We start from the raw sequence: 23,465 nt of genomic DNA, 5'->3' as shown, positions 1-23,465 counted from the left end.
ATGGTGCATAGGGCACTGCTTCATATAAACACAGTGTTGTCTTGATCGTTTACACATGAAAGAAAGGTGATCAGCCCTGAGCTTCAGGTATCAGTCCAGGGTAATATTGAATAAAGATTACAGTGAAAAAATCACTTCTATTCATTTGACCCCCCCTGGGAATCGAACTCGGGACCTCCAGAACGGTAGCTGAGCGTGCTGACCATTACACTACGAATGGTCGAAATATTTTGAGTGAAATATGTTGAAAAAACGGTGAGTCATGTTGTGGTTCTATGGTAAGTTAGAGTTTCTAGATTCAAGACAGCTCTACCACAATTAGATTACAGTTTGTGATTACGATAATACAAAAACACGTACAATTTTTAAGACATTCCACCAATTTAAGCCAATATTGGTCGCATGTAAATAAACCAAGATATTGAAATGTCCTCGGTTCAATTCTTCAAGTGATCCATTGAATTAGAGCACTTTCTAACATTCGGCTTAAATAGTTTACTCCATCATTCACGCGCTGGATTGGCTTTTCCCGTTACATGGCAGTCCGCTAGTTGGAACGGCTTAGTGGACTGGTATGGCAAATATTCCATTTACCATGACAGGGATCAAAATTGGCCTTGTGTAAATAATCCTTAATATACTTAATCTTAATCCTTAATGTAATTGTAATAGAAAAATTTTCCTTTCAATTTTCATTGGTAATGTTTTTTTATTAAATAATTTGAATAACAAATCGCTACTTCTACCATTCCCCTATCATTTGCATTCAATATAAACATTTTATGTTAGTTAAACAGCATGTTTGATTAATTAATGAATATTGATTTTTAACCACAGTTTTTTTTATTGATAAGTAAACCTTATAAATCAACTAATGCTATTTTTTTTTTAAATGTATTCATAAAACAGAAACCATTATTTGTAAATGACGCAAATAGGATATGTAAAAATTCTCATTATTTCTTTGAAAGCTTTTCAGTTATCAGTATGTTATGATTTTATGCGTTGATAACAGTATTATTTTGTTGTTTTAACACTGTGTTTTAAATACACAAACCTTAAGCTGTTATTAATAATAAATAAACAATTAAAGATATAAACTATGTGGAGGGTTGGTTGCTAGCCAGAGAAGAGAACTCAATGTGACAAAAAGTCATTCCTTTAATTTACTCCGCAAATGTCAAACTCATGAAACTGTTGTAGCACAGTAAAACTTCGATATAAAGGAACTCTATTTAACGAACTTCAGATATAACCAACCAAAAATCTGGACAAATGTAAAAGAAATTAAGAATGTCCTGTTAATATTATACATATTTAAATTCAATTGTCGCCGGATGTAAATAAAAAATTAGCGGGTATGATTACCACTTCATACGTTTATCACTAGGATTTGAGACATTATGCCGTCCTGGTCGTAGACTAGAGCAATAGTATATTAGGAGATTCCCAGATAATAATTATGCGTAGGTTTCAACTCGGCACATCAGCACACTAGTGTTTGCCACGCTGTCTGGGGATTCACGCTTTTAGTTGTGTTTTGTAATATTTATTGATTAGGCGTTTAATTTGTAGAACTCCATTTTAATTTATGTATTAATTTAAAATCAAACACAGATTTTGTGAGTCTGCTAAGTTGTATTTTATTAACAAAAACACATTAAAAAAATTATACTGTGACAATTGTTTCGCCTTGTTAGGGCATTATCAAACGCCAAAACAATTGTCACAATAAATTTTTTTTGTGTTTTTGTTAATAAAATACAACTTAGTAGACTCAAAAAATCTGTGTTTGATTTAAAATTAATACATAAATTAAAAGAGTTTTGTATTGTTTGTTTATATCTACATACAGTGTTCATATTTTCAACAAAAAGAGTTATTTTAAATCTATTTTTACATAACGGACTTTCGGCTTTAGTGAACAACCCTTTCCCTCAATTGGTCCATTATATATATGTTTTACTCTATTTTTTTTCCCGTATTGGTCTCCAATGAATTGAGACAACGGTATTTGTTTGAATCTGTGATTGAGCCACTAAAATCCAGCCACATTTTTAAAAAAAATTCTCAATCCAGTCTCGTTGGGAATGACTCGTATAAATGTAATGTCTATGCAGGCATTTTGATCTCACAGCTTAGTTTTGTTTTTTTAAATAATGATTTATCTCCAATACTTACTGGTTTTTTTTTTTAAATTTCGTAAATGTATAAAAAAAAATGTTTTTATAGGTATCATTAACCTAGCTTCATATCTTAAATTTGTTTTTTAGTACACTGTTATCATTATTATTTTTACCAAATTATTAGTTAATGACTATTAAAACAGATGGCCTTATTTAATATTTTCACCACCTCTCTAATATCTGTTTTTGTATTTTTAATAATGTTGCTAAGGAAGAATGGTCACTTATTAAACAAATTATAAAATATGAAAAACTAATTCATTTCCAATATTTTATTTATTTTTTAATAACACTTCCACTTGGAATTCAACCCCAGTGCGCTATATTTCATGATATTGTCTTAACGGAGGCAAAGCATCTATTTATATTGCAAGAAATATGGATCCCTAAGCTTTTAACCTGTCATTAGTCAGCTTAAGTGATCACTTTGCATAATGTTGTAATAATAAAATAAATGTGCCCTATGCACCACCGGGTGCGGATGAGGGTTTAAAGAAAAGAATAAAGAAACATTAGAGTTGAAGGATAATTTTAAAATTACGCTTTTGAGCGTTTCCCGCAAACAATGTGTTTAAAAACTGTGCGAGTGAAAAACACTCGTGGACATACAGCGGAAATCGACTCTTTTATTTATTTACTAAATTAATATTATAGATGACAAAACAATATCCTTGTGTATCCGTGCTCTTTTTATCCTTATCTTATATTGTGTCTGATGTTCATTCCTTGGGTGGGTCAATAGTGTGTCCCCACACTTGGTTGTAAGCACGTGTAATCATTCAATAAAGATGATTATATTCATCTCTGTGTCCCTGCCTACATATGGCTGCATTGTTGTCATCACGGAATTTTATAACCATTTCTTTTAACGTATATCGTCAGTGAGATTATGCCATGGAGGATAGGAAAATCTTCGACCTACATTTTTGTTACAAATGGTTCAGTTTCATGTACCTATGGTTGGAAATATATTTAACGCATTCCTTGGATTTTTCCTAAATTCTTGTTAGTATTTGGTAGTCTAGCACTGCATAGAACAAATGAGTTCCAATCTGGCTATATATACATATGTATATTTTTTTATTTTAAAAAAAGAGAAATATTTGTGTTTTTATTATTTACACAAATGTTTCAATTTCATACTATTTCTGTGAGCCTAAGCGGCTCATTATTAGAAATAGGTATCAAATTGTGGTAGAGTGGGTTCGAGCTGAGAAACTCTGACTTAAGAGCCCGCGACACTAACCACGGGACCACAACCCGACACGTATGCATATATAAATTTCAGTTTTACATAGTTAATACCACTATTTCTTAAAATCTACTGTGACACGTGTTTCGATGCATTCTGCATCATTTTCAAACATCGTTTATAATGGTATTTACTAAGTAAAACTGAAATTAAAAATGTATAGATTTTAACACAAAGTGAAAGCCGAATCAGTTGATGAAAAAATATTTTCTTAAAATTCAAGATGTTTCATCTTAGAGGGCAGATGGTGCTTGTGCATAAAAGTATAAACTACAAAAAACTTACACACATAATCACAGTATGAATGGTATATTGATGAATCTGTAAATTGATGAAAACAAGGAAGGCAAAGGAAGAAAGATCAGGTAAGGAGTTGAGGGGAAGAGATAAAGAAAACCAAGGAAGAATTATGTAAATAAGAAGGACAACCATGGGTAGAATTGGTGAATGTTACACATGTGTAACATGTCCTATAACAGTCGTAAGCCCTGTAAATGCTTACCCATACTTCCATATTCTTCTCCATCTATGTTGAAATGTCAAAAAATAATATGAAAAATAACTCCTAATTGGAGATAATCCAGATTTGTAAAAAAGTATTTGGACACACTCAAAATGTAGTTTCATAGTTTAAAAATATGTATATTTTCATTGCTTCACAAGCATTATCAAATGAAACATATTAGAAATATACACCATGTATTTTTATCTTATTGCAATATGATAATATAATAAGCAAATTATAATTAAAATATAACTTTGTTTTAAAATCACTATAAATATTTTACTTTAACTTAATTATAATGTCTACCGGTTTCGAAGCTGACCGCTTCTTTATCTTGAGATCTACCCAAGCTCCTTTGCCTAGCCATCAAAATATTTTTAATATTGTTAAGTAGATAGTGTTTTTACGTTTACATGATGCAGTGCCCTATGCACCATCGGGTGCATATAAGGGTTAGAATGAAAAAAAGAAAGAAATGATAGTGTTTTAGTATTAATCTTGATAAACAAGTGGTCGAAACCGGTAGACATTATAATTGAGTTATAATAAAATATTTATATTGATTTTAAAACAAAATCACATTTTAATTATAAAATGGAAAATCACAAAATTAGTGCTTCAAAGCTAAATTATAATAAGCGAACATATAAAACTGAATAATAAATCAACAAACACTGAGGATTGACCTTGTATAAAATGACATTCGAGTTGTGTATTTAATTTTTTTATTTATCCCTACAGGATGCTAGACAGATTACGCATATCATGTTTACCCTTGTGTTAGTAAATTCCCGTTAGTCTAATAAACAATTCTAAGAAATGGCTCCATCGCTATACAACAAATTTCATTGTGGAGCACTATGAAGAATGATCATTGAAATGAAATTATCAAATTTTATCAAGCCCCTCTGTGGGTATTTCTTTATCAGTAATTGGAATGACTCACTCATAACACAATGACAATTTGGCCATCACGGAGCGCAAAGTGTGAGTGTGGTTAATTTGCAGTATGTAAATGTGAATGTTATGGTTGGAATATTTTCGTTTGTTGAGAATATGACCAACATTTCATAAATAAAAAAATTTGAGATTCCCTTGAGAATTAAGCGTTTTCTTTATTGAAAAAACCGGCAAACTTCAACTAACACCCCTGGTTTATATCAACGTGCCCTACGTAAAGTGCTCTAACTACATTTTAGTCAATTTTGAGATATTTGGTGTATCTAATCAACTGACCGTTATCTACATATATAAACAAACAAAATATATATAAAATAAATTACACCTAGTTTTCAGGCGTATAAGGCGCTATCTACATCGAATTTTCGAAATGAGTTTAACTCTTAAAACGCTAACTACTTAATTTTGACAAAGAATAAAATTTTTAAACGATTTAATACATTATTTTATCGTGTTTTTAAATGTTTGATACTAGTTTAGAATTTCAGATAAAACCGTTAATTAATAAATAAAAATACGTTGAAAAAATCTTCTAAGCTCTCTCCTGTAAAGTAACCGATTTGCAGATAGAGTACTTTCAATTTCAATTCAATTCAATTTCAATTCAATTTATTCAATAATTAATATATACATTACAAACAAACATTTAAGGCGTATATATTAAAAAAACAAATAAAAATTACACAAGAAGACTCTTGTTAAATGTGTAGAAGAATCTCGCTTCGGAAAACTCCTTCGGACACATGGAACAGATCAATATCCAATGTGATATTGTTCAACATAGCGGTAGCTCTTCCTACAGGCATAACCATCGGCAGGTTGGTCCTGTGTATAGGAATCTGAAACAATCTATGCCGACGCTGTCTTAGGTAACTATCGGGAACATACAGACCAATGCTCTGGATAATTTCAGGATTATCGATCATACCGCGCAACAATCGATAAAAATGCGTAATCAAATACGCATTCCTTCTAGTCTCTAAACTATTGTAGCCAAGCATACCCTGGAGAAACTGGGTCGGGTAGAGCCAAGGATAATAGCCGTACTCTCTCATGTAGAGATACCTCAAAAACTTCTTTTGGACACTTTACGTGGCCAACCCAAATTGCACCCCGGGCCGCATCGTTGACTAAAAATTTTCCTAAGGGTCGCATACAGACTTATAATATAATAATAATAAAACCCTTATTCGCACCCCAATGGTGCATAGGGCACTGCGTCATATAAACGCAGAGATATCTTGATCGTTTTACACACGAAGGAAAGGTGATCAGCCCTCCGCTTCAGGTACCAGTCCAGGGTAATATTGAATAAATATTACCATGAAAAAATCACTTTTATTTATTTAATAATAATACAGACAATCAATAAAGAAAATACATCGAATTTCATAATTATTGTTTTCTTTTTGTTAGAACATTTTATAAATAATTTGAGTGCAGAGGTAATCAGTAAGTACAATCAGGTTAATTGTGAACAACAACAAAAAAACAAGACTACGACCAGATGTGAGAAGATACATTGAACCAACAAAAAATGTATGTGTATAGTAATAAACATTTTTATCAATGTTAACAATCAAAATTATTGATTAGGACACATAAATCAAACAATATTACCGATTTTATTTGAAAGAAAACCAATTTATCAATAGCAACGCAGTGCGAGATTTGTGTTTGTTTTCACCAGAATATATGCATTGCATGTAATTACAGAAACTTGATTGGTTTTAATAACTTAAATATGATTTTAAATATATTCGGAAGGATATTAAAAAAAAAAATTCTCATACATGACTGGGCCGCACCTAAGGGCATTGCGGGCTGCATTCTGCCCGCGGGCCGCGGGTTGGCCACCCTTGATTTAAAGCCAATCATGCAAATCAAATTTGTTTGGGTAGTCCGTGTTTGTAGCTCCAACCAAGGTGATGAAAAAGATCAGTAAAAACTCGTTAGTACTTTGGCTTTGGTTTATTATAAATAAGTATTACTCGGTAGCTCTAAGTGAGTGACTGGTTTCTAGAAGAGACAAATCTAAAACACCCTTGCCTAACTTTGCAGGTATGCCCGTGAATGCGGCTATGTTGTTGTCACCAAGATACCCACATTCCGTACAACATCAAAAACATATAGATAGAAATATTTGACAAAAAGTAACAAATACTATCCCAATCAAGGAACCGAAAATGTAACAGTCACTTATTAGTCACAGCTCTACATTATATGCTAGCAATGACCACAAATAATGACCACAATATTTAGTCATCAATTTTTAAGGAATTGATTTGTTTAGTATTTTTAAATTACTGTGACTTATCGGGCAAACTTCATTGTTATTATTTATTGACTCATTCTGTTTGGTTAGCGACAGTGACGGGGTTCAAACTGTATACATTTTTATTGTTATAGTAACACCTCGATTTTACGGACTTTGGATTTGACAAATGAAATTTCCTGTTTGCATACCATATGTGAAAAATTAACATCCTTTCAATTTAACTGCCATACTCTCGGGTTATTTTCTGAGTTAATTCTGTAGAAAAAATCATATTTTTTTACAGAATTATGAATACCTGAATCTTTTTTGCCATAATAGGTGCTTTTAGGACAGAACTGGTGTACTTTTTTGCTAGGTGTTCTTTCTCTGTGTATTGCATTCAATATTTTAGGCACGCGTGTAGGGCGGTTTAATTGTGTTTTTTTTTTAAATGTTATTAAATACATTTTTTAACAGATTTTTTTAAAGAAAAAACAAATAAAATAAAAATTCTCTACCTTAAAACAATATGTATTTGTGATTTCTAAAAATTCAATATTAAAGGGATATAAAAAATAAAAATAATATAGTAAATAAAAGTTTTTCATATTTTTGATGTCGTCCCTGGTTCGATTCCCAGGGGGTGGTGAAATTAATATTACTGGTTTTACACTCTCAATATTTATTTAATATTACCCTGGACTTGTCCTTGAAACGCAGGAGTGATCAACTTGCCCTCGTGTAAGTAACAATCAATTTAACATTGCAACAATACGATGCAGTGTCCTATGCACCATTGGGTGCGGACAAGGGTTGGAAGAAGATGAAGAAAAAACATTTTTTTTACAATAACAAAAGAAACACATTGTAAATACATTTTTTTACATATATTTATTTTTAAATCCAGCTTTTTCTTTCAGTGTGTTTTCACCGACGTCAAAAACAAAGTACTTTTCCAAACTAGTGATAATGGAATCACAATCCGAAGGACGAATCTGACTTTCAGTCCCAGTGACATCTCTTATGATGAAGAAGATCCTTATACATTTGTTATCCTGGACAAAGTTGACGCAATGCGACAGGTGAGAATCATTTATTTATTTATTTATTTACATTCAATATTACAAAATTTATGCTGGATGGATGGATGATCATACTTTATGGCCACCATACTTCCCGTGTCGATTTGGAACGAAATAAATACAATTTAAAATAAAAACAAACAAATTAATATGCAATATGTAACATAGTTTTATATATAAAATGAGTTTTTTTCTGATCTCTTTATCTCTACATGAATTAAAAAATAAATAATAAGTAAAAATATAAAAATGTAGTGAAATTACAATACATAGCAATAAATTAAATTCAGAAACATTTGAAAAAAAAAACTTTTTCTTTACATTTAATGACTTGAAAAAAATAGGCTCCAAATAACTCTTCAGGGAATATTAAATTATTTCTGTATTTTTTTTATTTTTATAAGGAATTTAACTATCTTAATTTATAAACGCAAGTACTTGAAATGTTTAAGATAATTATTTTCCCTAAATATTTTGTTAATTTAATTTCAAGCATGTTGATATAGCAGATTTTGAAAATACATACTTAAAATATTATGCAATTCTGTGAAAACAAATTATGTTATGATATTTATTTCAATTCCTATGAGATCCTGTAATTACTTCATATCGTATTATTGATAAACATGTTTTTAAATATTAGCGCATCTGGTTATTCCCAATGACATTAGTCTATATTTAAAATTTATTATATTATTGATTAAAAATAAGTTGAATCTGGTGCCGCATCTGGAAAATTAATATGATATGGCGGAATATCATTTCAATAATAAAAAATAATTTAAAAAATCATTCTTCAATATTGATTGTAAATAATAATTATTCAATAACATCAAGTTATAATTTAAAGGCAGTTTCATTTTTAAAATTTATTCTATAATAATGTACTAAATAATATACTGTCAATTATGTGTTTATTTTTCTTAAGTTGTAAATATTTTATTTTATAAATGTTTTCTTTATTTATAAGTTAAATGAAAAAATATTTCACAAAACAAAACTATTTCATAATAGTATTTATATTGTCGAAACACGTGTCGCGGGCCGTACACATATACCGCAGTGTAAGAATAACAGTATCTCACTTTTATGTCATTTTTATGGCTTAAAATATTTGTAAAACACCTTGATAATCTTTTTATTTTATTTCATTGTCGTTATAATAATCGTGATAAAAATTCTCAAGCCTTACCGATCCGATTTATCTGACAAAAGATCCATTGTTTCGGTATTAGACTACAGATTCACTGATGCGGATCTTCTAAATGATTGGATCTTACCCACCTCTAATCCAAACAATACTTTGTGATATTATACTTTTTTTTTAAAATTTAAGTGCGAACTAAAAATTTTTAGGTTAGTTGTTTCAAATTTCTAAAAATTAAAAAAAAAAATTCTAATCAAAATTTCTCTTTGGTAAAATTTCTCTTTGTTCACATTTTTTTCATGTTTTTGGATTAACCTGAAAATCTGTTATATGGGATGTCACCATCCATCCCGGAAAATTGGTACTGTATATTATTGGACCCTGTATTGTTTTTATCATTTTATTTTTATTTAAAATTTGTTAGGTTTCTTAACACACTTAAGACTGGAAAGGTATTTCTACCCTTTCGGTCAATTTATGCTTAAGGATGGGACGGGTATTTTTACCTTCTAAGCTGGCCTCATTTCAAAGTCAGAAAATAAGGAATTATTTAATATTTTTACATGAATATTACATACCAATCTCTTTGTTAAAGTCTAAACTAATGTACAAAATTATCAAATCCCGTCACCAGTAGCCCACAGGCATAAAAAATACCCATCTGCAATGTGTTGATAAAATTAATATACAATAAGAAAAATGTTGGAATTTTTTTCACCAGCTCTACCTGACCAGAGATGGTGGGCTGACCTTCAAGTCTATCGAAGAATATGTCAAGTCGTTTTACTGGTCATCCGGTCCCGACAGTCCTTTGCAGTTCTACGTAGAGAGGGCTAAGCCGTATGGCTCCAATGCCGTCCTTATGGCTCCGAGACCTGATAACTACACCTTCAAGGAGATCATCGACGATGTACAGGATTTCCAGATCAAAGGAGACTTCATGTTTGCCACAAAGAAATCGGGACAGGTGAGTGATTTTTTAAAATATTTTTTTACTTAGTATAAATCATGTGTTTTAACCATAAAGGTATCATTCCCACTTTAGCACTTCTCCATGCTCTATCATTATCTAATTGTTAAAATATGCTATTAAAAAATGATCTTCAAATAAAAATTGCATTTCATGCGCTATGTTGAAAAATATAGCTCTGACCATGTTTTTTAACCCTTTTGTACGATTTTTTTTACTATCCATAAGTATAAGAATTTTTTTTATGGAATTTATGTATGTAACCTTTACAATTACCTACGTAAATTAAAGACACAGCAATATATATTGATTAGGATTAATTTTAAGGAATTTCAGAATGGTCTCATATGAGGCTTATTTGTATTTGAGGGAGCATTTTTAAGATAATGTTATAATAAATTACATATATAGGTTAAATAAAATGTGTCACAGTAGATCTAAAGAAATAGTGGTATTTACTAAGTAAAATTTTACTTAAAAATGGATAGGTTTTACCACAAAATGACTGCCGAATCAATTAATGAAAAAATTAAATGTATTTATTCCAATATGACAAAACAGTGCAATGAATATAAATAATGTTACAATTTACTGATTAAATGATATTAGAAATAAAAAGATTTTAAATGCGAGAATTGTTTATTTTGACCCCCTGGGAATGAACCTGTGACCTCCAGCATGGCAGCCAAATGTGATTACCGCCACGCTTTGGAGGCAGACCAAAATATACAAGAATTATTTCAAAATATTTTATATTGTCCATGATAGAAGGACCGCCAACCTGAGGACGAGGAGAGCTGACCCCAACAGTCTACAAAGACGATTAGTTTGTGAAGTCAGAATTCCAGCAGAACTCTGATCATAATTACAATGTTATTTATTGCTTTGCAGAGCAATCTAGATCACTTTGTTTCCTATCAACGTGGAGAGTTTGTGAAGGCAGAATTCCAGACAGAACTCTGATCATAATTACAATGTTATTTATTGCTTTGCAGAGCAATCTGGATCTCTTTGTTTCCTATCAACGTGGATAATTTGTGAAGGCAGAATTCCAGATAGAACTTTGATCATAATTACAATGTTATTTATTGCTTTGCAGAGCAATCTGGATCTCTTTGTTTCCTATCAACGTGGAGAGTTTGTGAAGGCAGAATTCCAGACGGAACTCGACCTCAAGGAGTTCCACATTTCCGACGTGACGGGCAACAGGATATTCGTGTCCGTCTCCCACACGGACACGCTGGCTAACCTCTACGTGTCTGAGATCAACAGAAACTTCACGGAGTTCAAGTTTGTGCTGAGCCTAGAGTCAATATTGTGCTACTTCCCGAACAGCACTTGGAATAAAAGCTGGCTAACGTAAGTCAAACATTTCTATGTGCTTAGCTGTAAACCGCATTCTCGAAGCATGCTTACATAACCTATCCTTATCGGTATAAGTAAACATTAGCATCTGTGTAATATTTTTACTGTATTTTCTGAATTACGATTAAAAGTACTGTCTATTTTAATTCTTTCGGATGAAATTAAAACTAAACCTTATTTCCTTTGACGAAACCAGCTACCGGCCTGTCAAATTGTATCATCACATTCAACTCCTGTCTTTTGTTAGTATTATAAAGCTTAAGCTACACTCACATATAAACTGTTATATGTTTCACATGATATTTATTCAGTAAACATTAAAATTTTAAGTATTTTCAAATATTCATACATATACAAATAATTAATTTAATTTCACAATGGAGTTGTTAACAAGATTTTATTGCTATTTCAACAGAGGTGATGACATTATTGAGATAAAAATATGGAAATACTTACAGGGCTTTTGACTCGTCATTGGCTGGTTTAAGTGATCACTTAATACATTAAGATTCACTATTTTACCCATGATTAACAACCATATCTTTCAAGTATGCACAACTTAAAATTTTTTAGTAATATGGTTGTCAATCATGGATAGAATGTTAAACGTTACTGTGTTTTAACTGATAACTTAAACCAGCCAACCACGGGTCGCAGGCCAATTAAATCTTTGTGTATCTGAAAACCTTGTTCGAATTGCTGTTCTCATCAAATGAAATGAGGTATAGCATGTTACATTTGCCTTGAATAATATTCATTGAACAAACTTTTTGATATTTTTTTTTATAACATTTTTGTTGGAAATGTAAAGAGGTATAAGCGACCTCATGTAAAGTGTTGAAAATTTCTCTCGACCATTTTTCATTTTCCACCAAAGATATGGTTCCCAAAAATGCATTGAATTAATAAATAATATAGCCTAAATATTGATATGAAAGGGTTCTTGAAAAGTAATGTAAATTATCAGTGTTTAAAAAATATTCATTTTGATTTTTGTTTGGTTTATTGAAATTAGTTATTAGAATTTAGATAAAGCTAAAAAAGATTTCAAAGGAGTAATCGTTAACATAATTTGATTTAATTATATTACAAGAAAAATATTAATTCAATAAAATAACTAGTGAAGAATTCATGTATCTTAAAAAAGAAAAAAAATCTTATCAATTTACAAAAAAAAACAATAATTTTCAAATATACATATTTTGTTGCATTAAATCGTTTTTAAATATCGCTTCATATTTTTTAAAAATATAAATGTATTTATCAACCTCACCCATCAGGCCGAAAAACAACTGGGTTAAAATCCTGGAACTCAGTTATTTTATCTTGTTTTGTAATTGATGCATATTGTTTTATATTTTTTTAGTGCCATTTATTAAATAAAATAAAACAGTTTGTGGATATATTATTATGTTAAAAATATATTTATAATATTTTAATCGTATTAAACAAATAGAAAATACCTGTTAGTTATTTTCAAACATAGATTTTCTGTCTTCATTTTTTATTTATTTTTGTTTTTAATCATTTTGCCTTTTTGGTGGATTTTCAAAATTAAGGCAAAAAGATGCGAAGATTTCAATAAAATTAAACACTGACTAAAAATATTTTAAGCAATCGTCTTTAATTTAGTTTTATTCCAATTTTGCTACATTGTAACAAAATGTGTGACCCCAACATTGTCATGTAGAAACCTAATCAGAAGTTTACGTTTAATATTGGCCTTTACAAGGTTAAGTGAAAATATAAATGGTTAGCGTATACAGTAAAAGCTCGTTAATTCAACGCCCAAAATTTGACAAATATTATGAATTTACACAAATATATTAAATTAATTTTTACCTATCAATGTTTCGAAAAAAAATAGTACGGATTATAGAAAAAATACTAAAAAATATGTTTAAAAAATTACCACATCAAATTTATTAAAATATACCTTAAATTTTTATCCTGTTTTTTTATGTGTATTTTTTGCACTTTTCTCGCAATATTGTTTAAAAATTTTAAGCAATTTTTGAATTACCATAAGTTGAAATTACTTAATTACTTATAACCCTTATCAGCACCCAATGGTGCATAGAGCACTGCATCGAATTGATGCAGTGTTATCTTGATCATTACTTACACAAAGGAAAGGTGATCAGCCCTCCGCTTCAGGAACCAATCCAGGGTAATCTTAAATAAATATTACAGTGTAAAATCACTAATGTTTATTTTTACCCCCCCCTGGGAATCGAACCCGGGACCTCCAGCACGGTAGCTAAATACGCTGACCATTACACCACGGAGGCGGACAAAAAGTTGAAATTAACGAGGTTTTACTGTAAATAAAATGCTATGTTAAAAAACCATTCTTGTTTATTTAATTTATTTATTTTACACTAAGTTTTTCAAAATATACATCATCGTGTTTGATACTGTAGGAAGTAATTGGTGATTAATTAATGCTGTGTTTGTTTTAAATCAGAAGTAATGGACAATGGCCCTCCGTGATAATGGAGAGAGGGTAAGCTGAGACATGTAGCCAATGATTTGGTGTTTAGAATCCATGTGTTTAATTGCACGCACTTAGAAACTAATCTTCATGTCTCATCACGTTTCCGATAACATCATTCTTAACCTCCAAAATGTTATCCGCACTGAGTCTGATCGGTTTTATTTTGTTTTATTAAATAGTTATATAGTCTGTATTAAAACCTCTGCAGGTGTTTAGTTCTTCAGCTTTTTCGATTTGTATGCCCTGTTATCTCAATCAATTATACTAATATTTTTTTTAATGAATTTAGATTTTCAAGGTCAATCTTAATATTATAGAATTTTTATAGTTCATCAATTTTTTTCCTTCTGATGTTTTCTGCTTGCGTATCAGGGGCCATCCACAGGAAACTATAGTTTCAACCTTCAGCGCTGGAGTGCCGCCATAAAGGTGGCATGCATGGTTATCTGTACTACTCATGTGCTGCCGCTATGGGGCCAAGAAAATAAAGCCTTAAAGAAAGTCATAATATTTAATATTTTTAACTTATTGGTTTTTTACTTTTCAATATAATCAACCAGAATTATATAAGTATGTATAATAAAATAGCAAGTCTCCGAATTCGATTGAGTTAGCAGTATACTAATATCAAAAAACTTTCGAGTGCAAAGGGTTATTATTGTAACCCCCCTTGGGACTGGCCATTTTCTGTGCCGCCTCATGAACAATATAAGCATTCAATAAAACACACACCACTCCTTAACTACTGGATGTATTTCAACAAAATTTTAAATGCTTGGAGATTACACCGGAGTAATCAATTAGAGGGTGGTATTGTTCAAAACATATCCACAAACAAAACGTGTTTCATTTCTCTATTTCTTGGCTGCTCTAGCTTAACATAGTCTGTGAGGAATTTTCTTGCTCCCAGCACTAACTGTTTTATCTAATTTATTATTTTTACATCCTTTGAAAGTCTTCCTGGTGGGTCCATCTTAGACGCATGCCTTGTAGATCTGATCTAAACATGATGGCCACCTGATACTGGGCACCAAAACGCATACTAATATGTAGGCTGACTAAAGTATTAAGATGGCCCCTGTAATTATACTAGCTAAAAAAATCAGGAAGAAGAAATTACACATTGATTAACCCAAAAAATATTTGTTTTTTTTTTACCTTTGATACTCTTATATGAACTATTGTACAACAAAAATTCTATCTAAATTTATTACGATTTTTTTTTCAATGAGTATATTGTACTTTTTTTTAAATTAAATTTGGTTCTGACATTTCTTGATGGAATTGCATTTTGTAAAGTAAAACAACAACTATGTAGTTTTTTCCACTTTTATTTTATTTGACCAGTGACGGGGTTCCATCTTTACCGAAACTACCAGTCTGATGACATTGGTAACGATGAAACCCGGTCACGGCTCGTTATTTTATTACAATACATTGTAGAATTGAAATAGAGTAAAAAATATGTTTAAACATGTTTGGACTGTATTGCATGTAATAACTATTATTAATATTTGCCTTTCCATTCTTAATACATATTGAAATCAAAATTTTGTCACATCTATAAAAAAAATCCGCTTTTTAAGATTGTATTTCTGTTTTTACTTTTTTTATAGTTTTTTTGTTTTTTAACAATGTCTATCATAACGAATAATACATATTTATTTGACTAAAAATAACTTTTTATGGATATTTATTTTTATTTAATTGAATTTACAACATTTGAATACAAATTATAAGACCTTTGACATCTTTTCAGTTTTTGGAAAGTTCAAAGTTATAAAGGTCATTTTTTTCTTTAAATAAATCATATTCAACTAAAATATATAGTTACACTTATTAAAAGCCAAGCCTAATATAATATACTCACTTCTTTTATTAGATCTGTCAGGAATCAAACCCAAGACCAGATAAATGGCGGTAAAACTATGTAATTATTATTTTTCACTGTCAGAAACTGGTGGTAACAGCCTATGCATGCAAATGGAAAATAATTTTATATGTAATCATTTGAGAATATCAATTCTTCTTTAGTTTCTATATTCATTTATTTATTCTTTCTTTTGGGGGGTTCTTACACACACTATACTAAAACACTTTTAAAGGCCAATTTTCTACTCTGCTTTTTCACTTTCTCTCTTTAAATTTCTTTATTTTATAAATTAATTTTCTTTGAATATCTTAACTAATATTATACATTTTAAACCATCAGTACACATAATTTAAACATATCATAAAGTAGCAGCTTCATTTCTTAAACAACTATTTATTATGTTGTAAACATTTAAAAACATTTTTTAAATAATGCTTTCAATCAATTATGAATATTTTGACAATGTTTAAAATTATTATAAATATAACCAACCCACAAGTCAAGTTATTTTTTTTTCTTAAGATCAATTAGCCATAATATAGGGTGTCTCATTAAATCATTTAAACATTGATATTCAATAAATTTGGTAGTGTAAGGCTAAGGGGAAATGGACCATTTGATAGCTGCAGAGAGAAAACACACATTGACTTGGTGTTTTTTTATTATTATTAAAATCCACATATAATAAAAGCGTTTGTATAAATAAAAATAGTGTTTCTTTGTTAATTTTCAATGTTTAAAATATTTTGCTAGACACCTTATATCGTGTGTAGTGGAGATTTTTTTTTAGAGCCTGTAACTACGGAAAACGAAAACGAATTTCTATGAAAAAATAGTCTGTTAGAAGGTTCATTATCCAATCCTAGCCCAAAATTAAACATTAGAGAATTATAAACAAGAAATGAAATTATTGAAAGCAATAAAAGTAAAAAAAATGATTTCTTATTATTTTGACATGCTTCAAATGCAGATACTATATCTATGCTTAGTATGGGAGTATTTTTTGTTATTATTGTAGTTTAATTATTATATAAACATAATAAACTACATTCTCCTGACAAAATATCATAAACGCCAGTTCAGTATCACTGTTTTAGTAAACCTATGCAAAGATGTGGGTAAAATAACTTTTGTCTTTTGGCATGTCATATAAATAATGATTAATATATTTTTATAGTGACGTCGCTCAAGAATCGTTTGCCGATCTTTACAAGGTTGAAGGTCTTCGTGGAATCTACATCGCATCGAAAGTGGTCACCAAGCCCTCCGGTGTTAACATCGGCCCCGAGCATCTCATGTCGTACATTTCCTTTGACCATGGCAACACGTGGGGAAATATCCAGCCCCCGAAGCAGGATGACGAAGGGCAACCGATCAACTGTGCCCTCCTCGAAGATTGCAGTCTCCATCTGAGTCAGAAATTCAGTCAACTTTACCCCGTTACAAGGTAAAAATATCAAATTCAACTGTGACTGTGGAAACTCTTATACAATTAGTACGACTTCTCAAAAATTCAGAATCGGAAAACATGAATTGTGCTTGGGAAATAATCATTTTTCAGAGTTTATTGACCAATTAACATGTTCTGTGCGTCGAACACAGCTCACATATCCATACAAATATTTTAGCTACATGTTGACGGGAGTCATATGGGTGTACAAAAATTTGCGCTTTATGACGTTATTCATTAAATGAAATTGAATTATAGAAATCTTAATAATAATCTTAGTAATAGTGTTTTTATACAACAATAAAAAAATGCAAAAATTAAAAAAAAAGCTAAGTACCTCACATACAAATATTAAATAAATAAGTAAACATACAAGCCATTAAAGTAGTCAAAATATAATTTTTAGTTTTTCCCTGAAATATCTATTTTATAAAAAAAGTTAAATAATTATATTTTTGGACTGTTTGTTTTATACGACTCTAGGTGTTTAACAATTGTTTTTCTTTAGGTCCGCCACAATTATGAGCTCAAAGTCGGCTCCCGGCATTATCATGGCTACTGGCGTTGTCGGCAAGTCTCTCAAAGGCCACCCGGGGATGTTCATCAGTCGAGATGCCGGCCTGACTTGGAAGCAGATCCTCAAGGATTACTATTTCTTCAACTACGGAGACCACGGGGGAGCGCTAGTGGCGGTCAGATACTTCAAGACGAGGGGAGAGACGCGAGAACTGCTCTATTCTACGGATGAGGGAGAGAAATGGCTGTCACACGAGTGAGTATAGCGAATGTGATACACATTAATGGTGAATGAGCTATCAATCAAATAAAGAAGTAGTAGTGCATCATTATTTTAATTTAGTTGTATAGACACACCAGATAATAATGAAAATAACAAATGATTTTTTATAGATTTTTATTGATATCTAAAATAAATGTCAATGTTTTTGATGTGAAAATATGGATGTCTGGATATTTATGAGGTTTATGGATGACCTTAACCTCTTAATTTTTTCATATATGCTGAGATAACAACAATAATCTTGATAACAATCCCTGGGCATAGTAATTTGATAAGAATCTAACATTAAAAAAAAGTGGCACGCTCAAATATTTTTCTGTTTTATCTTAAATAAATCTGTAAAGTACATAACAGACTTTGGTGACTATATTTTCCTGTAAAGTATTTGCTATTTAAAAAGTAATATTTTCAATATGTGACTTGTTTTTCTTACAGTTTCCACGAGAATGATCTCAAAGTGTACGGTTTAATGACTGAGCCAGGAGAAAACACCACAGTATTCACGATGTTCGGTTCCGCCAAGGGACACCACCAGTGGGTCATTATCAAGGTGGATCTCTTCAAAGCATTCTCCTACAACTGCACCATCGATGATTACAAATATTGGTCACCGTCTTCCACCGAAGTGGGCTCCAAGGTTCCCTGCATTCTGGGCGTGACCGACACCTACCAAAGGCGAATCCCTCACGCCAATTGTTACAACGGAGAAAACTACGACAGACCGGTGAAGAAGGAAGTCTGTCAGTGTGATCGACAAGATTTTGAGTGTGATTTCGGTTTTATCGCTACTGGTCACCCGTCCCACTGCATCAGTAATAAAACTCTAGTCAAATTCGATCCATACGCTGTTCCCGCTAGTTGCAAAGCTGGAGATTTCTATAACAGGACCAAGGGATACAGAAAAATAGACGGAGACATGTGTATCGATGGCTTCGGATATAATTATTTACCCGATATGATTCCCTGCCCCATGAATGAAACGACGGAATTCTTGATCTTCGCTCAACGAGGTAGAATCGCAAGAATAAGCTTGGGAGACAATAAGTTAGAAGCTTTCCCGATCAAAGGCCTTAAAAATGTCATAGCTATCGAGTTTGATATCAAAAACAACTGTTTATACTGGGCGGATATTGTCTCGGACGTGATTGGAAGACAATGCTTAGGTAATGGAAATAACAATCCGGATATTATTGTCAAAACAGATATCGCAAGCATCGAAGGAATGTCATTGGATTGGATTTCTAATGTGTTGTTCTTTGTCGACGGCATGAGGGCAAAGATAGAGGCCGTCAGGACAGATCTGAGTAGCGAGGGGAGAATGAGGCGCACGATTCTCGGACCGAGTGTTCTTACGAAACCGAGAGGTATCGCCGTTCATCCGACTGCCGGCTATCTATTCTGGACCGACTGGGCATCCAACAGCCCCTCTGTATCCAGATCTAACTTGGACGGCACAGAAGTTCAGAGACTGTTCACAAAGCCGGTCGTACAATGGCCGAACGGCATCACCGTTGACCATATAGCGGAACGTATTTACTGGGTCGACGCCATGGATGACTACATCGCTAGCTCCGATTTAAACGGACAGCTATTCAAAAAGATATTGGCTAACGATGAGAAAGTTTCCCATCCTTTTGCGGTCGCCGTGTTCAAAGACACCATGTACTGGGACGATTGGAAAGCAAAGGCGATATTCTCAGCTGACAAGGACCACGGGGTGTTGGTTAATACGATTCACGATGAGCTCTCGGACCTGATGGACCTCAAGGTGTTCTCGCACTCCCTGCAGGTCGGGACGAACGCCTGCGCCACCAAGAGCAACAACTGCCAGGCCCTGTGTCTGGGTATGCCGAGAGGCAACTTCTCTTGCCTGTGTCCTGATGGATTGACCATGAAGGATGGAAAGTGCCTGTGCCCGGGAGGAAAGAACCCCTTCAGTAACATGACATGCCCCAAGGAATTCAACTCTTGCAGTGCGGTTAGTAACCATTTCTCCGATTTGTTACCTATAACTAAAACATAAATTGGCCAACTATAATGAGTACACATGCGCACACATACTAGCCTTACATGATCCATAACCTGTACAACTATTCTGGGATGCTACATTGGGGGTTTTATTTGCTGTTTGGTAAATTTGTATACAAGTGTTATAGGAAAGTCAACCTTGCGACCTCAAAGACGTTTGTTTATTTATTCTATATTCTCATGCTCTTAGATACTAAAAGTGTGTGTTTACCAGCGCTTTAGTCAGTGTGGTCATTTAGTCAAATGCACGTAGGTCCATACCGATACTGTATTTTTTTGTTGTATATTACATATTTAGATTGACAAATTTATTTATCTGTAAAACCGGGGTATTTAAAAAATTTACTGATGTGAATTGCGGAAAGTGTTTCTATGAGAATGTATGAAGATGAAATGGAAATAAGGTTTTTGTTATAAACAGTAGGAAAATGTAAACATGAGAAATATAAAAATGTTGTTTTACTATAATAATTTTTTTTAGTAAGCTTATATGGAATATATGATGTAGGTTAATATTTAGAGGCGTATTAAAATATATTATCTGGGCTGCGTAATTAATTATATTTCGTGGTGTTATTATCTGGGCGTGATAATGCATCCTAAGTAAAGGTCCACCTTGATTGTATTCTTCCAGGACCAGTTCTCTTGCAACAACGGAGTGTGCATTCCCAGCAACTGGCAGTGTGACGGGGACAACGACTGCGGGGACCACTCTGACGAGCAGAGCTGCACCACGGTCACCTGCCAGCCCCAGATGATACTGTGCGACACCAACAAGTGCATTCCCCACTACTACAAGTAAGAGAACTAACTAACCATCACCCCGCTTCCCCGCAAGGGTGGGCAGAGATAAAAGAATACCACACCGATCAGTCTTTGCTCACAATCTTCGCCTCTTCTACATTCATGCATCTTCGCATACATACACGCCAATTATTTTGACTATTGACCTGCCCACTTTCAAGTATTTGAAATACTTGATCATGCCAAGTTTTCCAAAAAAAAATTTTTTTTTAATATATTAATTTTATTACGTATTATAGTTCATACAACACTTTAAAATTTTGACACATTTTTTAAATACAATAATGTTAAGACTAAATTTACACAAAAAAAAAGGTAAAATATAAAAGCATAATTTTGGTTTTTGTTGGTAAGCTAGATCATTATGGCTCATCACCAGGTTGTTTTGGAAGAGTGTGTTCAGTTCAGAGTTGTGAAAGTTATTGTCATTCAGTTTTAATGTTAAAAAAATCACTTGAAAGACAAACCGGCGAATCGCCGGCTTTGTGAGTCAGTGACAAATTGACTTTGGCCGGCGATTCAACGGCTTTATATTGCAATGGGTTAACCCTATCTGCACACAGGTAGGTAGTATCTGCATAGGGCACCCCTGGCCCGGATGCGGTGTTAACTTGATCGTTATCATATGAAGACAGAGTAATCAGTCCTACCCACCAAATTCATGAATATAGGAGTTAACTGTTGGAAATATTTATTTTAATATCCTTATACACGTCACATTTGAATATAAGAGCGTGACAATATTGATCTTTGCAAATAATTTATTGTTATGGTCATAGGTGTTTTTCTGACATTATTTTTACTTTTCGAGTTGATTTGCAGCTACGTTGAATTTGCACAGGTGTCACAGTGCATGCCGGTTGTATTTAGACTTAAAATCAATAACTGAATAACCTTGTCTCGTAAATAAGTGTTAATAATATGCAAAACACTCTTTTACTATGTAATGATGTTTAAAAATTTGAAAAACAAAATTATTTATCGGTTTCCTACATGCCATGATATGTGAATATTGAAATATACACATCTAATAATGCCGTAGTGTAATGGTCAGCACGCTTGGCTACCCGTACTGGGTTTGATTCCCAGGGAGGGGGGGGGGGTCAAATAAATAAGTGATTTTTTCACTCTAATATTTATTCAATATTACCCTTGACTGGTACCTGAAGTGGAGGGCTGATCACCCTTCCTTCATGTTCTGATAACAATGATCTGATAACTGTCTAGCATTATCCTCATATTTTAATTTGGACGTCTTCAATTCTAATATCCTAGTTAATGAAATTTCGGAACATCAGATATATGCTAAAAATAATAATATGGAAAAATTAGAGAAGAACTCAACTGGTTATTTATAAAAAAGAGACTAAAATTAAATATGCTGATCTTTTATATATAAATTTTTAAACAATAAATTACTCAAATATTTTAAGGATAAAATAGTGTTAGATAAAAATTTTCATGAACATATTACTAGAAATAAGGATAAAACCCAGTCACAAAATTGTTTAATGTATAAGGGTTTGAAAATGTATGATGAGATGCCTGAATGTATGGAGAATGAATAGTCTGAAAAAAATTAAAAATAAATGTTTACTTTAAGAAGATGTAAATATATACATATATGATGTAAATTAAGTGTAAATAATAGTTTATATTAGTGTAATATAAGCTAATTAAAGAAATAAATTAAAATAATAATTTAAATGAATTAATTTGCAGATGTGATCATGACAAAGACTGCTTGGATGGAAGTGATGAGAAGGGTTGCACATACGCCAACTGCACGGCTGAGGAGTTCAAGTGCAACAATGGCAAATGTATCTCCAACAAATGGAGGTGCGATGGCGAGGATGACTGTAGAGATGGCTCCGATGAACTGGATTGTAAGGTAAACCATAGTTACATGAATAACTTATCAACTTAACTAAATAAAAGTTTTCTCAATCTAACCATAGATGGCTGTTGTGAACTTAATGATAAAGTGTCATGAGATTGATGATAAAATTATAAATAAAATACTTGGATACCATAGAATTAAGAGATTTTAAAAATTTAAAAAGCGATAAAACAAAATTTAAATTGTATTATTAATAATCAATTGAATTTAAGTAATAGCCCTTTTTTAATAATTTTCTTATTCCTATTCCTATAGATAGTAAAAAATCCACACCCGCATCCCCTCTCACTCCAAACCCAACTCAATTATCCATTTCATAAACCTGCCCACTCGCATAAATATGAATATTTCATTGTTTTAAAATTAGTACATGTTCAACCCTGATGATGC

At 32.0% G+C, this 23,465-nt stretch overlaps 1 protein-coding gene across 1 annotated transcript in view; it reads left to right on the top strand.

Moving 5' to 3' along the window:
• The window catches only part of LOC148311157 (sortilin-related receptor-like), a 46,748-nt gene that overhangs the window by 7,075 nt on the left and 16,208 nt on the right, over positions 1 to 23,465 (top strand). The window contains exons 3-10 of the mRNA XM_088257144.1: positions 8,081 to 8,242; positions 10,111 to 10,356; positions 11,459 to 11,718; positions 17,272 to 17,541; positions 18,053 to 18,316; positions 18,779 to 20,321; positions 21,006 to 21,169; positions 22,898 to 23,066. Of these exons, the coding sequence (XP_088113270.1) occupies positions 8,081 to 8,242; positions 10,111 to 10,356; positions 11,459 to 11,718; positions 17,272 to 17,541; positions 18,053 to 18,316; positions 18,779 to 20,321; positions 21,006 to 21,169; positions 22,898 to 23,066 (3,078 nt within the window). The remainder of the gene's footprint in view (positions 1 to 8,080; positions 8,243 to 10,110; positions 10,357 to 11,458; positions 11,719 to 17,271; positions 17,542 to 18,052; positions 18,317 to 18,778; positions 20,322 to 21,005; positions 21,170 to 22,897; positions 23,067 to 23,465) is intronic.

Source organism: Brachycentrus maculatus, unplaced genomic scaffold (assembly GCF_059751285.1).
Source record: "Brachycentrus maculatus isolate JH-2025_06_01 unplaced genomic scaffold, ASM5975128v1 h1tg000071l, whole genome shotgun sequence".
Classification (NCBI taxonomy): domain Eukaryota; kingdom Metazoa; phylum Arthropoda; class Insecta; order Trichoptera; family Brachycentridae; genus Brachycentrus; species Brachycentrus maculatus.
This window is presented reverse-complemented; position numbering and strand designations above follow the sequence as displayed.